General features: G+C 40.7%; 1 protein-coding gene across 1 annotated transcript in view; it reads right to left on the bottom strand.

Moving 5' to 3' along the window:
* Positions 1-6,807: 6,807 nt before the first annotated feature.
* The window catches only part of KCNQ5 (potassium voltage-gated channel subfamily Q member 5), a 209,304-nt gene continuing 198,964 nt past the window's right edge, over positions 6,808-17,147 (bottom strand). Inside the window, exons 14-16 of the mRNA XM_035893092.1 lie at positions 9,159-9,290; positions 8,154-8,280; positions 6,808-7,749 (exon numbers count right to left, since the gene is read on the bottom strand). Of these exons, the coding sequence (XP_035748985.1) occupies positions 6,808-7,749; positions 8,154-8,280; positions 9,159-9,290 (1,201 nt within the window). The remainder of the gene's footprint in view (positions 7,750-8,153; positions 8,281-9,158; positions 9,291-17,147) is intronic.

Raw genomic sequence — 17,147 nt, 5'->3', positions numbered from 1 at the left:
GGATTGGCTCCACTCGGGAGGAGGCCGTGTTTTAAGAATGGGAGGGGGCAAGAACTGGGGCCCGAGCGTGGGCAGCCCCCGAAGCCTGCGGGGCGGGGAGGGGGAAGGCGGGCAGCCTCAGGTGAGGCCGGGAACGCGGGTGGCAGCGAGAGCGGCAGCGAGTAGTTTTGCTGGGTGTCCAGGCTCGTGTCATGCTGATACATTGTGGTCTGGATTTCCTAGGGAGGTCAATACTTAGTCTCAAATTAAGCTTTAATGATACTTCAATGAAGATTTTAGTATGACTGAATGTACTAAAGCTGCTAAGTATTACTAAATATTGGAAGCAGAACCGCATAGCTGCTGAGGTTGGAAGGGGCCTCTCGAAGTCTTCTTGTCCAACCCCCCTGCTAAAGCAGGGCCGCCCAGAGCTGGTTGCCCAGGACAATGTCCAGGTGCCCTCTGAGTATGCCGAGGATGGAGACTCCACAACCTCCCTGGGCAACTTGTGCCAGTGTTCAGTCACCCTCACATTAAAAAAGTAGAAAAAAAAAAAACCAAACAAGACAAAAACTAAAAAAAAAACCAACCTAAAACCAAAACACCCCACACCCTTCTGAAAAGGGGACCTTAGTAGAAAAGATGTTGCTTAAAATGTGCTCACTATTGTCTATTGTACAAGTTCTTGATAAGAACCGAGAAGTTGCGTTGAGAACCAGCTAAAACCGACCCTGTAGTTTGGACAAGAGCCAAGGAGCAACTGAGTCTGCACAAGAACAAGGGGTTACTAGCGGTGACGAAGAGGAGTCATCGGCCTTCATCCCCCACGACCACCACCAGGAGACACTGAGCAAGCGCAGTTGGGCGGAGTTTATGGAAACGACTTCTTGGGGCTAATTTTAATATGAAGTGAGGACAAGTCATACATATGTATAGGCATATTTGGGAATCTTATGAATATGTAACACTTCATTGTATAACTTCAAGGCAAGCTACCACACGCGCGTGCACGACTTTGGTGGGAATACCCCCCGTGTTGCCCAGCGCTGAATAAACATACCTACTTTACAATCTTACAGATTGTGGAGTCCATTTTCCGCACATCACTTCAGTTGTGTTGAAAATTTGCTAAATGACTGAGGGTTTAAATTTACCTTTTAGGCACAGTCATGTATTCCTATTGTAACGAGCTAGATGGTGAGCATTTACTCGCGTGCCCTTACAGATGCAGATTACTGCCTGTGCCTGGCCGTTGTGATCAGGAGGGTAACTCAACAGGAAAAACTTCACACTGCTGTCTTCTGACACTTCCCCACTATCTCTATGTACACATGAAGCAAGACCACAGGGTTTTACAGAAGAAGAGTGTGAGTACATGTTTGCCTTTTCCCCTGTCCTGTGGGGGATTTTTTTAGGCACAGCTTGTCATTGTTCACGTTGCCTGTGGGTACAAATGGATGCATGGAAAAATCCGCCTTTCTGGAGACTGCATCTTTAAATTTCAATATCTACGATGACGTATGTTGGAGAGGTAGGGGGTCATCTATACATGGGATTATCTTGCTCTGATTTTGAAGTGTCCAATGGAGGCAGTGACTTCACCACAAGAAAACTGGGTCTCTATATTTAATACTTTACACTCAAATACTAAAGCTTATCTTTAGCGGGACTGCAGGATGAGCTAAGTGGGGAAAAAAGGCTGTAGCTTTGGTGCAGTACCATTCTAGAGCAACTTTCATGATTTGGCGCACCTCGAGGGCTTCACCTTGGCCTTAAGTTATACCGAGGTAGCAGATGGGCCTTTCCCTTAGGAATCCTGCTTCTCGCACAGGGCCCTGATTGCCAATCCCGAATCAATTCCCATTTATCTAACAGTGAAGGTAATAATAACTTCCAAACTAATTTTCATAGAGGTGCTGAAACACCCAAAGTTTAAGTAAACTCTGCTGTCTACATGTACCAGAAACCGAACATATCAGTTCGTGCATGTTTTATTCTAGTAAACGTCCTTTGTGGTCTTTTGGTTCATTTAATAAAAAAATCACAAAACTTCAAAAGGGAAACAATAAGCAAGTTTAATTTTTTTTTTTGCCTGATATGTGCTTGCACCATACAGTCATTTATGTAAGTTAAAAAAAAAAACAGTAAGCATGGTACTTTTCAAATCATTTTTATTAACAACAATATGGATTCAACTTTGTCAAGAAGTTACAATTAACATTGTAATGTACTGGCTGATGTCGTTGCAGTGTCAGTGGAAGCAGCCTTCATGCTTTCTAAGCCAGTTACGAAACTGGCTTTTTATCTTTCAAAGAAGTAAAAAGTGCTTCCAATCGCAGATGATATTGGATATGTCTGGAATTGTCCTATAGGTGGCCACAGCTGAATGAATGGCCACATTTGCACCCAGATGAATGAACAGGAAAATATTACATGCTTCCACTGACGCTGCAGGGGACAGTTCTTATTTCAAAAACCAATTAACCTTTTTAGACAGTGACAGCACTTTGTGTGATGTTGTAATCCATTTGAATTAAGTCGATTAACACACTTGAAAAAAAATGTGAAGCAGAAATATCTGGGGCAAATTCTTTTCTGACCTGTATTTCATTCAAACCTAATTAATCCAAAAGGATTGCATGACATATGAGTCAGGATAAAAGTTGGCCCAGAGAAGCAAGTTCATTCCTGGTATAGGTGGGTCCAGTTCCTTTAAGGTCAGTGGAACTGAGCCTGATTATCCCAATGGAGGCTGAACTTCACCCAGTTGGGCAGTGAATTCATTGAAGTCAGTGAAGCCATCCAAGGATGAATTTAGCCTCAGGTGTTTAAACCCCTTTTTTCGCTCCTTTGTTGTTACATTTTCTTTTCCTGCTTACTCCTCTTTTCTGATTATTCTCCTTTCCTCTGTGCTTTTAAAAAATGTCCCTTCTCTTCTTCCTGTTTTACATCAATACTTTGTGCGTTATTTTTTATATAGTCAATGTGACATGGGTAAATTCAGCTAAGTATTAGTTTCCTCAGGAAATAACTGGAATATTACCATTTTCACTTTAAACAGATGCCCAACAAAATAAGGATTTGAATCTGAGCTCCCAATTCAAGAAAAATTCTTGAATTCCATAGAACGACTGAATTCCATAGAATTTTTGCTTGAGGAAGGATTGCAGGTCCCAATCCAGAAATACTACTGTACATCAGATGTTCTACTATACATCAGCAATTCAGTATGATTTGACTTATCACAGAAGAGCAGGTGAATTACTCATCACCGTACTGTAACGAGAGCAGTCACTCTAAGTAGGATTATCTCAAAAACATATGGAACAACCGTGGGCACTGTGGATAAAAGTGTATGATCTTTGCAATCTTGAACCCTAGGCTAAAACACTATATTCATTTTTAAATAAAAAGTATAGATCATGTAAGCCAGGAGCAAATACAAATTTTTAAACAAATAATAATAATCATCAAAACTATTCTTTGCAGTTCTCTCTTCAATCAGGTACAAGAAACGGGCCGATCAGAAAACAGTTATTTGGATAAGGCTTAATTCCTGATGCTCTTAAGTTCAAATTCTCTCTTCAACAGTCCTCAAGTCGACTGTAAATCAGAAAAATAATTGTCCTTTGTCCCTACTCATGAACAATTCTTGTTAGCTGTCATGAGCTGGGCTTTAATAAGCAGCTCAGGACGAGACCTGAAAAGCCAGAGAGCTCCTTCTTTTGTGAAACCAGTGAACGACTGTCAGTCATGACACTGTCTTTTAAAGAAAGAACGTAGAAACAGGAAACCCCTTGTGAGGAAATATGAGCAAAGCTTATAAAAATCCAAACAAACAGTTCTTCCTCTCCAGATTTTCATATATACGCTACTCTTCTCTATTTTCTATCAATATTATGTTAAAAAATTCCTATATGATAAGACTTACAGCTACAAAAATAATAACCATGAGCATAAAAGAAAAAAATTAGGGTTTTAAACCATAATTTGAAAAGATACGCTCTTCTGGATTTATTAGTACTTTGTAAAGACATTAACATTTTCATACATAATTTATAGAACTCATTCTTTTGTGCACAAAATTGTATTAAATAAATTAAAATCAGAAGGACTCAAGCATGTCATTTAAGGCAAAAATACCAAGTTTCCGTGAGAGAAATGATCAGCAAACCCCAAGGCCCTGTTTCTGTATGGAACCAGTACAGGCAGGGCCGGCCAATGCTCCATTCTCCCATTGACGCCTCCTGGGCTCAATGGGGGTGCAACCTATCTGCTAACGCAGATGAAGGTGGAAGAGTGGATGGAGTCCAATTCATGATGCCGTGATATTTCGATCCCATCAAGGAGGGGAAGGGAGTTTCATTACTGACACACGGTTGCCATGTGCCCAGTCTCTTGCTCCTTACCTGAACCTAAGCGCAGGTTTATGCTTAGGCCAATGGGAGACTTTGTGTGAAAGGCACGAAAGGCACCATAAACTGTTAGGAAAAAGAAAGAAAAGCCTGAAAAAAACACTAGTGAGTTTTAAAATTTTGGATAGGGCTTTAAACTTACAGCTCTATCTGGATAAACTGCAGACATTCAAATAAGTTAATAGGTAAATGAACTGAGATGTGGGAAAAAAAAAACCCTATTTATCCTCATAAAGTTACTGTTGTAACCAGGCTTTAGTATGATCAGACTGCATGTAAAAGAAAACAGGAAAGACTGGATGTGGTGAATCATATGGCAAATCAGTGGTGAGGAAATTGTGCTTCAAGGTGTCTTTCAGGATTTAACAGCTGAAGTTTGCTCCGGCGTGAGCCATGGAACACAGTGTACCATCCGTGGACCCCGTATAACGACACAATATATACACTCTACAGTTTGCATGTACTTTCACATAAGAAGGTTATCATGTAGCATCCAGGAATACTGCCGTAAAGGAAATATGGAAGCAGAAATTACAATGTTTTCATAGTAAACAGGTCAAGTCCTTCACAATACAATCTACAGAATTTAGCCATGGTTAAGACTGGAGTGACGTTTTTGACATACGTAGTAAGTTCCCAGCAGGTCTGGGCCTTGAGAAAACACTGCCCTGAGTGAGCTGGCACTGGCACCCCCGTGCATTCGGTGTTCCTGCTGCTAGAGGGAAGCTGAGCCCAAGCCGGGTTGCCTGCAAGCCTGTGGTGCAGGTGGGGTATCAATCTGGGGGGAGGCAACGCACAGAAACCTTGCTCATCTGGGAAGAGCGAAAGCCTGCGTGGGCTCCGCAAGGGTTCTGCCAGCGGTGAAGCCGTGCTGGGGATGTGCGGACAGGCACTAACACTGCTCCTGCCTCTCAGCAGAAGTGAAGTGTGGGTTAGGATAAGAAAAAAAAGAGGATGTATCAAGCAGGCATTTTTAGGAATGCTCGGGCTGATGTAGGCTTTGAAGTTGAAAACTCAGGTATTTAGGAGGACGGAGTCTGAAGGTCCTTTCTTGGAAAGTTCACAAGAAGTGACTGCAGTTGGGACACAGTGTTGAGCTACAAGAGTGTGACCACTTTCCCCTCTCTCCTCCTCCCCTTCTATTTAAAAAGCAAAGAAACGAAACCAAACAAACAAATAAAACCCCTCTTGCTTTCAGATTTTTTTTCAGTTAAGGGGGTCTTCCCTACTTCTATTTCCATTTCTGGCTGCCTACATGGCTTTTTTGTTTGGAAATAGCACTCAGTATCTGTGACTGACAGGCTGGATTTAAAAAAAAAGTAAATCTTTTGCCTCTTTACCTTCCTTCCTTTATTTTCTGGGAGCATTTCCCTTCCTGCCCATCTAATTCCATGTTCTGTTTTTTTTCTTCATTCATTGTATTGTCTTTCTCTCTACCCTGTTCTATCCTCTTTAGTTTTACTCTCTATTTCAGTTCCTCATTTTCCCTCCTTTCCCAGCCTTGTGAAGGGGCTGTCATGGTATCAGGCTGGGACCGCAAGGAAAATTGCCAAAATTTCCACAGAAGGAAATATCGCTTCTACAGTAAAGGCAGCGCCTGCTTCCTTCCCTCCACCTACTGCTGCCAAAATGTTTCAGATTCGCAAGATAGCTCCTCAATGAGACTGGAAGAAGGAGAGATTCCCCTGACTTTTTAGTGCAGTCACCCAGGTTATCTACTTCTGAAGCCAGCCCCACTCCTTAAAATACAAACTTTTCCTAGCAAAATAATGTTCTCGTTACAAAGAACAATGCGACAGTGGTGTGTCAGGTACTTTTGCCACAGCACTAAAATCACCAAAAATCAGATGGATATTAACGCACTGTTTTCCAGAGTTAAAAATAACTGGTTACTGATGAGCTAATGTGTGTATCTTGCAACTGGCAGCCATTTCTAATCCCGTATTACTGGTTTCCTTGGTACCTTGCTAGCAGCTGTAGATAATTTTTTTTGTTGTAAACATAAACTATCATCTAAATCAGGACATTATATATATATATATTTAATTAGTTCAGAAGCAAAGTGCTTTAAACCTTACGATTTTTACTTCTGCCCTGTAGAAACTGCACTAGGTCTAAATGCTCAAATTTTTGCTTTTTGATACATCCTGCAGCATTAGCTTTGTAGGCAACTCGTCATTTAAACCTACTGTACTACATAAAGGCTGCCGCACTGTAGGTGTAAATTTGAATGTTAGCCATCACTTAAACATGCATTTTCATGCAACTAGGAGACACGGGCTCATTCAACTGCTTCTCAGATTCATCCTGATTTTTGTGATTTTATCTTATTAAAAAGGCTTTCAAAACAGTTCATGCTATGATATGTATGACTAGAGGAATGACCCAGCCAACGAAGAAAGCCCACAAGCTGTTATTTAAGTTTGACGTGGAGCAGATTGAGTGCTTCTGTACCGTCCCCTGGCTTGCAAATGCTTTGAGATGATCTTGATATTCCAGTCCTTAGAGAGTCAGCAGAGAGAGTTGTTTCCACTAATGGGCGCGAGATGGCTTCAGTAGTCTCTGTCCCTGCCTCTGTCTCCAACTCTTCGTCAGTTATAAATAATTTTGACTCCCTCCATTTGGAGTATACATCCTGGCTACCTCTGGAACCACTGGAGTCACTGCCAGCAATCTGTACATTCAGTTCTTCTGATGATTGTATAAGGTTTTGTACAGATAAAGATTTTCCTAGATCCATTTGCACCACAGGTTTAACTGAGAGCAAAGGTTCTCCTTCAGTATCCAGACCTTTTCTCCATGCGAGATCCTTTGTCGCACTGGACTGTGCAACTTGTCCATTGTCCTTTGATGCAACAAGGCAAGCGGTGACATCGGAAATATTTTCCTGTGTGGTTACAGGGATAATATGAACGGGCTCAGGCCTATTGATATGCTTCATTGATGAGAAAGGTGGTATTTGTAATGTTGTTGGAGTTGCTGGCTTAGTTGCCTGGTTTATTTGGTTTGATGTATTATTAATTGTTGCAGGTCCATCGTTTGGCACTTGCGTTGCTTGACTATGCATAGCTGGACTAAAAGCATAGTAAGCCTGAGTGCTAAATTCATTTGGTGTCAGTATAAGCTGTAGGCCTCGAGGCAGATTGGCACTAGCTGATCTGGATACACATCCACTGATTTGTGCAGAATTAGACAAATCTTTGCTGTCTGATGGACTCTGGTAATCAGAAGTCTGCTCACACTCAAAAGCTGGCATTTGAAAGGAAGCCAAAGTGAGCGCGGATGCAGATCCTTTTCGCAAAACTTGTTGATAAATATCTAATAGACAGTCCAGTTTTGACTCAATGGATTGTACCTACAGGAGGAGAGGAAAAGGTTAACATTAATGCCAAACACTAATTTAAAATATTTGGAACCCAAGCAAAGGGAGAATGTGGCTGCTGAAGAGAAAAATGGGACGAGCTTGGTATATGCTCTTGACTCTCGAAAAATAGGGTTGTCAAAAGCCACGTAGATTTTTCATAAGCAAGCTGATAAAAGGGAAAAGCAATTATTAACCTGCAATTTTCCTTCCTTCCTTTTCTGTACATGGAAGACAGTTAAGGTAAATATGATTCATATCAATTTTATTTCAACATGTAAATGAAGCAGATACTAGAAAAAAAATATTTTACCTGTTCAGCCTTTGCGACTGGCAATAAAATACACAAAAGGCATGAACAATAGAGCAAGACAAAGCAACACAGATAATCACTTTACCTGTTTCTCCACCTTGACTACACGCCCTAACATACTGAGGTCATCAGTTGTCTCATTCTCTGCAGGATTTTTTTCTCTACTTCGTTTATCTGCTGTGATTTGTCCTTTCCCAAGAATTTGGTCAACACTGTAAGAGAAATCAAAAGCTGCTGTGATTCCTGAAAACAGTGATGATATGGAAGTGCTTGCTTACCTGTACCTTAAAAATTAAAATCATAGGGCTTCAGAAAAGCACCCAAGAAAGAAGCTAACGCAATTTTATTAAAAAACAAAGAAAAAACCATGAATGCTTTTTGAGCATTTGGAGGTTAGCTCAGAGACAGCTTTTCTTTTCTGTTGACACTAACCGGGGGCCAGACCTCAGCCCTCATCTGGGAGAACCAGGGCTAGACTTGATGAGGGGGCAAGAGGAGGTGATGCTGGGGGGGGGAACAGATGTACCAGGGCCACCCTCTGCTCTCCCGTCCTAACAGCATCGAGTCCTGGGGAAGTTGTCAGTATAAAGCAGGAATCTCAGCCCTGATGCCAGTAATGATACATATGATGCAATGTTGGTTTGGCTTTTTTTTTTTTAAATTATTATTGCTGGGAATCTAGAACATAAAAACTACATAAATGCTACATTACTAGTTGTTCCCAATTTCTTTTATGTGAAAACAGAAAGACTGGGATGGGAGAAAGGCAGTTCTCAATGTCGACCTCATCTGTTTGTCAGCCTCATGACTAAATTCCTTGTTTATGAATGGACTTTACAGATAAAGGATTACATTTTCTGCTGTTCAGATTTCCATTTTCTGGGAACAATTTAGATACATGGGGTTTTGTTTGTTTTTACCCACAATGTAATTTCTGGCTCAGCTGTGTTCACAGAAAGAGAGGCTGGGCTGAAGCATGGGTGGCAATTTGTACCCAAATACAACACAGGAATGTGAAATGCTACCAATATTCATTATGCAGTGAATGACTTAAGATGCTTATGCAGAGCAGAAATTATTCTTTCCTTACCGTGACTGAAGACTCTTAATTCTGCATAACATGTCTAGATGACCTGCTGAATACTGTTCAATGACATCTTTGACATCATATGGACGAAGTGTTTCCTTAAACTTTCTCTTTGCAACATGAAATTTCATAATTCTGTGGGGAAAAAGTGTTTCACCAATTAATCTTCAACAGTTGGGAAATGATACAATATATTCCACTGACAAAATTTGACAGCTAATTTTTAAAGGGAAGATATTTTCAATACAGCTTATGCAAGTGAACTTTTCCTTTTATGAAATTGTTTTCATAAGTACAAATGTGTAAGTACAAATGAGTTGTAGCTATCCCTTTGAATTGTTATTTAAGAGAGATCAGGTAACACTATTTTAAAGAGTGCAGAGCATGTTTAGTTTAACAGTATGCACCTATCTGGCTTTTTTATGCTAGGTGCCTGATATGAAAGGTACTGAAGTATGTGCTTAAACCTGGGATTAGTCCCGCTGACTTGAGTGAGATATCCTGTAAGCTACATTGGTGCTTAAGCTACTTCTGTCCGTGTTAGAGGGAAGATTCCTCTAACAAATCTATTACAGATACATAAATAATAATATTCTTTTTCTGGTGCTCATTTTAAGTTATTTGCTTTCCATTTTGTAAAAAATGTAAATTTATGCACCCAATTAATTTTTCATCAATTTTTATTTTTAATTAACACTCAGGCTTAAGTATTTGTTTTTAATTTATTCTGCTGACTTAAGATCAAACTTTGCAGGCTAAAGAGAAGTTTTCATGTTTGTTCCATACTGAAATCTATGTGAATTATTGTTTAATTAGCATTGGTGATTTTTTTCCTTGAATTTTACTGCAGAACAGTAAGTATCAGATAACAGTAAATATGATGAATGGCATGTTTTTTATGTGAGACTTGCACATGTTTCTGTGATGTTTATGTGACTATGTGATGCCCCCTGAGTAGCTCTTCTTAGAATTAAAAGCTTGATATTAAATTGCAAGTTTTAAATCATAGAAATGACAAATTTGGAAAGTAAATGACAGTGAGCTGATTTTCCAGGTCAGCTGGTAAAACCTGCAGTTCTCCTTGGTTTACATGAGCACTGCAGAAGAGAGAACCATGGGGGAGCTGGGAGAGAAGCCAAGGGATCAGGTGTGTTCTCCGTTCTGGTCTGTGTTACAGAGTTTATGAATCCCCATTAGGGCTAAACTGCTGACATTTGCTGTCTATTGCTATTAAAAAAGCAGAGACAGTAAATTGGTATCCTATTCCAAACCCCAATATTTCATAGAATCATAGAATCATTTGGTTGGAAAAGACCTTTAAGATCATCGAGTCCAACCATACCTGTCCACTACGAAACCATGTCCCTAAGCACCTTGTCTACCTGGCTTTTAAATGCCTCCAGGGATGGGGACTCGACCACCTCCCTGGGCAGCCCATTCCAGTGCCTGAAAGCCCTTTCAGTGAAGAAATTTTTCCTAAGATCCAATCCAAACCTCCCCGGATGCAACTTGAGGCCATTTCCTCTCGTCCTATTGCTTCTTACTTGGGAGAAGAGACCAACCCCCACCTGGCTACAACCTCCTTTCAGGCAGTTGTAGAGGGAGATAAGGTCTCCCTTCAGGCTCCCCTTCTCCAGGCTGAACAACCCCAGCTGCCTCATCCGCTCCTCATCAGACTTGTGCTCCAGACCCCTATTTCCTCCCTATGTATTTAGCAGCTGTAAGACAATGAAAGATAATAAAAGCCAAAACATGGCTCTCACTCAGTGATAAAGATAGACGAGTGGTATTTTAGTGGAATTCAGGAAAATGGTACTTTCTGTAGTTAGGACAGGCATTATGATAAGAGGTATATAGACTCAGATTAATTATATATAGTGATCCTCCACTGTTTTCTGTATTATACATAAATGTTCTTCCAAATAATACCAGTCTTTTCCAGCAGTGCTTAGGTTGTTGATATTTCCCATTCTAGTAACTTCCAGTTAAAACCAAGATTGCTTGTCAGTGGTATAAAGCTTGAAGTATCATAAAATCATAAAATTGTAGAATGGTTTGGGTTGGAAGGGACCTTAAATATCACTTAGTTCCAACCCCCCTACCCTGGGCAGGGACAACTTCCACTAGAGCAGGTTGCTCAAAGCCCCATCCAGCCTGGCCTTGAATGCTTCCAGGGATGGGGCATCCACAACGTCTCTGGGCAACCTGTTCCAGTGCCTTACCACCCTCATAGCAAACAATTTCTTCCTTATTTCTAATCTAAATCTACCTTCTTTTAGCTTCAAGCCATTACCCCTTGTCCTATCACTATATGCCCTTGTAAAAAGTCCCTCTCTAGGTTTCCAGTACCTCAAGGCTCCCAAGGTGAAGACTGAGGCAAAAAAGTCATTGAGTACCTCAGCCTTCTCCATATCTTGGGTGACCAGGTCTCCCGTTTACTTCCAGAGATGGCCCACATTTTTCCTAGTCTTCCTTTTATCACTGGTGCACCTATAAGAGCTTTTCTTGTTGCCCTTGGCATCCCTGGCCAGATTTAATTCTATCAGGGCTTTAGCTTTCCTAACCTCGTCCCTGGCTGCTTGGACAATTCCTCTGCATTCCTTGCAGGCTACCTGTCCTTGCTTCCACCATCTGTAGGCTTCCTTTTTGTGTTTGAGTTTGTCCAGGAGCTCCTTGTTAATCCATGCAGGCCTCATGGCATTATTGCCTGACTTCCTCTTTGTTGGGACGCATCACTCCTGAGTTTGGAGGAGGTGATCCTTGAATATTAACCAAATATGATTCTGATTATAGAAAGTAAAAATGGAAAAGTCCTGTTAGGAGTAGTCCATCATCTTGACAGTTCAGGACTGATCTCCATGCAGTTTTAAATATGTCAGATGATGCACTTTCCTCTTTTCCATTGTCAGGCAGTTCTACAGACTAATGGCTTTTGGCATCTTTTATAATCTGAAAGCCTCTGAAGCTGGGATGCAGATTTTTTTTTCTTTCTTTTAGCTGTCAAATGATGCCAAGATGTTCTGTTCATAATAGCCTGGCAGCACAGATAATCTCCTCAAATCTAGTTCTTTATTCAGGTTACAAAGAATACATGAGGTAGCTGACATACAAGGAAGTATTTTTCTTTTGTCACTATTCTCTCTGTTTTGGTGGTCACAATTTTTTACTTCGTGCAGTTGATAAAGTAAAAATATGAAACTATTAGAAAAGCAGAGACAGAGGATTAATAGCATAATTGAAGACAACTGAATTTAACCACAACTGGGTGATTTTACAAGAGAAGAGATGGAAGACTAATTTTTATTAACAGTCATAGAAGCTTCTTAATCAGTGTGCACAAAAGTCTTCATTACTGCTTTGCAGCTTTGTAACAGGTTTTTTGGTTATCAAGGCAGTTTGTTCATAATGTTCAGAAGTCAAACATGGACTGAAAGCCTGGCGGCTGCATCAGTGAAGTGTAACTGTACTACTTCTGGTTTAGTTATGAGCTCATGTGTTGCCATCTTAATTAATTTCAGCAGGGTTTGGAACAGACCCATATTGCTTACTTCTTTTTGCTTCAAATGTATAAAATTTTACAAAAACTGCAAAAACCCCGAAGTGTTATAAAAGACTGGCATTTTAAAAGCCTGAAAGTTAATTAAGAAACAGAAAACCTGAATTCTTTCTCCAATGAAACCTAGCAACTGCTTTGCAGTTATTAAATTTAGTCAATTCTCCATAGTTATTTACTGCCAATTTTAAAAATTCAATTCTCTTTCTATATCTTGAAGTAACTGTGTACTCAATAGGCTTGACCAACACCCATCCTGAGAGATTATTGCAACTATACAGAGCATATTCAAAAGTGGTAGTTGAACTGTGAACAAAAAAGCCTTTGAGCTTCCTTCATTCATGCTTCTAGAATAAAAAGTTGCCTATTCTGGTGTGTTCCTGTGTGATAAAAACGAAGGGTCTAGTTATGCGGGCACAGGTGGGTGACCTACCCGTACAGAAAAGGGGGAACGAGCACAAAGTGGTTCATACCCCAAGTGTCTCAAGGAAACAGGAGGAATAGAGCAAACCACAGCTCGGTCTGTCTTTTCGAGTTATACCACACGGGGGCAAACAAGACTCATCATAAACTAAACTGGATCGCCACTGGCAATACTGAGCTGCTGGTACTGCCCAAAAAGCAGTAATTGAAAGTAAGGATTAACCCAGAAGAACAAAGCGTGTGGTCCCCATGATTTTTTTTTAAAACATTATTTGTATTTTTAAAGTGCTGTATGCCACGTAGCGAGGTGCTATTTTGAATCTCAAATCTAGCGTGATAGATGATACATGGTTGTAAATGCACTCAGGTCACAAGCATGAAAATTTTCTGGTGAGTGTTAGCCATAGAAAGTAGCCTATTTCAATGAGGTATCCAGAGGAGAGCAGAAAAAGAAATCTTTTTTGTTGAATTAGACCAACATATCAAAGTCCTTTGTCTATAGTTAACGTCTAAACCACAGGTCCCACTAATCTTTACATGGCCTGGTAATTTGTAGAAAATTACAGGTCAAGTACCAACTTTTGTCTTATTGAGCCCTAGTAGCCAGAAGCAGCATCCATTTCATTTAACTCTTGTCAAATGCAGGATCAGCACTGAGTAGAACCACAGTGTTTTCTGAATGCGCAGGTTGCATCTCTTGCCCGGTGTTTGTTGCATTTTATTTTCCATTCATGTTGTCCCTTCCAGTATTAAAAGCTATTCTGCTTTGTCATTAGTGCACTTTACTGAGACTGGCATTGAGTCAGAACATCTCTAATCCTCCGTGCAGCCCTGTCGTACTTGTGTTATTTTTTTAAACCCGTATCTTGTCAGTCTTGTCACTACCTCAGGAAGAAATGGAGCTTCATTCTACTGGGATTCAGGTAAACTCACACATGGTTCCCACCTTAAAGATTAAAAGACAGGTAGGTTGCTTGCTAGATGAGGTGCCCACAGGTTGGTTGCTTGCTTACTACATCAGCAAAGCAGGTCCACAGAGATTTAGTTGCTCTGGTTCCTCTGTCTCTTGACCCTTAGGTTGCCAAATAGCCCTCTTCCTGGTAAACTGCAACGCGCAGAAGAGATCAGGATCCAGGATAGAGAGGCCAACAGGCAAAGGTGGCTGAGAGGCAGTTCCCCTGCCTGTGGTCAATATTGCCTCCTCTCCTGGGTCTTGACCTGGACTAACCCATCCCCTAGGAGCCAGAGACATTGTCTTCTCCCAGGCACAGTGCTGTTGTAGCCAAAGACACATCTAAGAGCCTTGCCTAGATTACAAAGACCATCTGGGCAGAAAATTTACAGTGTGTTGGGATTTAAAAGAAATAGAGGATTCTGAAACACCACCATTAACCAAAGTCATAATGGCTGCTAAATATACATTTCATAGGTGTTGGCAGAAACATTTCAAAGACTGAACATAAATGGTAAATTATGTTTTCCTTCTTTGGCTATTAAATATGTGTGACTATTCAACTATACAGCTTATCAGCTCAAGAATGCTCAAATTTCATTATGTTTAGCTACATTTATTATTATTATTTCATATTAACAACAAATGAAAATATATCTGTGCAATCACTAGAGTTAAAGAGAGAAAGACCTTTTAGGTCAGCAAATTCATCCTCCTGCCATTGCAGTTATTTCCTATTGCATATTTATTTATGCTTCTCAAATCTAATTTTGTGTTCCATAAATAGTAAAATAATTCCATCATTTCCATTGTGGAGAGTATTACAGAATTTAGTGGCTCTTGTTATGAAAAATGATCAGAGACGTCTCAATATATGGAAACAAGGTATCCTTATCTTCTTTTTAGTCTCTTTGATATACATTCATCATTGTGAACTAACAGAGAGAGCTGGAGAATGCAATGGGTTTTGTTAGTCTCCAGGAACTCTGAGGGATATTAATGGCTTTTTGTTCATGACAAGACGAGGGCTGGTTGAGTAGTGCTACAAAACCTGCTGGCACAAAGGCTCAGTGTACCGCTGGCAAGAACTGCTCTGTGCACCGCTCTGATCCCAGACAGAGGAGCAGGACTGATGCTGGCCAGGCCCAAGGCACGCTGTGGAGCACACCACGTTTCACCATGCTACCCAGCTGTTCCCTACTCACCCAACATCGGGCAAATGCATCAAACAGCTTTTCCTTACTTCTCCTCCTGCCTCCCATGCTCTTTCCTGTCAAAGAGTTTGTAGAAAGGGGGGTGGAAGGGGCAGCAGAAGAGATGGGCTGTGGAAGACTCAGCTTGGGGGGCTTTGAGAGCAGGCTGACAGCTTGACATGTTAGCAGACAGGTCTGCCCAGTGCGTCTTCAGTAGGGCTGGTTGGGAGTCCTATTTTTGGAAAGGGCCACTGTGTTAAGAACTTTTTAATGGAAGGACTGCTTTCTCCATCTCCTGTTTTGACCATTTCAAAATGAAAGTTTGTGGGTTGGCTTGTTTAGAATCAAAAATTTGTTTTGAAGAATAAAGTGGTCCTGGGAAAAGTGTAAGTAAGCAAGGTCAAAACTGAGCAGTACACTTTGAAATTACCAAAATGAAAGATTATAAATAAACTAGGTTTTGTCTTTTGCTATTTCAAGGCTGTCCAACCTGAGAGTAACCAGCATATTCCAGGCTCCTTTCACAGAAAAAAACCTCAGTTCTTTCTGATTCCAAAACTGAGAGGCCCTACTTCTGTAAACCCTCAGGCATGAACTAATTTGCCAATTTCTTTTTTTCCCCAAAGCAAAAAGACCATTCGATACATTTTAAAGCGTTTTGTACCCAGCTGTAAGCAGGAAAAAATAATTACTCTCCCTTATTGCAGTTTTTCAAGGTAATGTAGCCAGAATGGATTCAACTGTCTGTGCTTACACTTGGGGTCTTTTGAATAGTGCCTCATGAGCTATTCAAGTACTTTCTGGCTTCATCTCGCCCTGTTTACCGGCAAGAAAGCAAAAACAGCCTCCACTCTCACCCCGTTGCCTTTGCAATTCAAAGCCGTTGCTAAAAACAAACTTCAAAATGAGGCACAAAGTTTCCATATAGGCAGATGTTATCATCTTGAAATTCTACAGTTACTATACAGTGTCTCAGGTCCTTCTTCAGATGTTAGCATAGATCCCAGGGTAGTCAGGTAACAGATACTCTGAATAATCAGAAAGGGGAGTATCAGCTACCTGACAAACTGAATTATCAGTCTCTTGATTTTGAGAGAATAAGGTATAGCATTTAACAGGAGTCTGAAGATCATGGCGTATTGCTGCTTTACAGGTCCCAAATAAAGGTATGTTTCTGGAGCAAAATGTATGTGCTGCTTGCAATCTAGTAAAACACTAACATTTGCAGGGAGAGATGGGAGAGGTTCGTGGCTGATTAATAGCAGTTGGAGACGCAGAATTCTTCTCCTCAACCTCTGTGGTGAAGTGAGTTGGTTTTTGGTAGGCCAAGTTTGCAAAGAAAAAGTTGGGGATGATCTAAAAGGTTGACTCTTATCGGTTAAATAGTGTGTCTGAAACAATCAAACTTGCATCTTTGCTCTTCTTAGAACATTTCTGTGGATGGCACTGTGGAGAAAGTTTGCCAGCTACGTCCTTTGCATTTGATTACGTTCCATTTGAGCTGATAATTACCAAGAGAACCAAGCAAAGATGAAGGTTATGCATTGAACAATCCAGCATTGAACAATCCTTTGAAAACAAGCTCCATGAATTCAGTATTAAAATGTCAAGTTGATCTTAAGGAATTTGGACACTATTAAGAATGAGCTGACCGTTGGTATTGCATGCCAGTACAGTGGCAAGGTGCATACTTGGAAGCTGAGAGTCAACCAATCTGTTTAAAATGCAACATCGCAGACAAGGATCTTTGGCACCAGGGCTAACGGACTATGCTGATTGTTCCTAATTTGAGCATTTTCCATTTGAAGGAATAGGTCTGTCTTGTAGGTGGGTGTCCACTGCGCAGAAAGATTTCTGTCTCCTGCTGAAAT

Source organism: Egretta garzetta, unplaced genomic scaffold, assembly GCF_000687185.1.
Source record: "Egretta garzetta isolate BGI_Z169 unplaced genomic scaffold, ASM68718v1 scaffold584, whole genome shotgun sequence".
Taxonomy (NCBI): Eukaryota; Metazoa; Chordata; class Aves; order Pelecaniformes; family Ardeidae; genus Egretta; species Egretta garzetta.
This window is presented reverse-complemented; position numbering and strand designations above follow the sequence as displayed.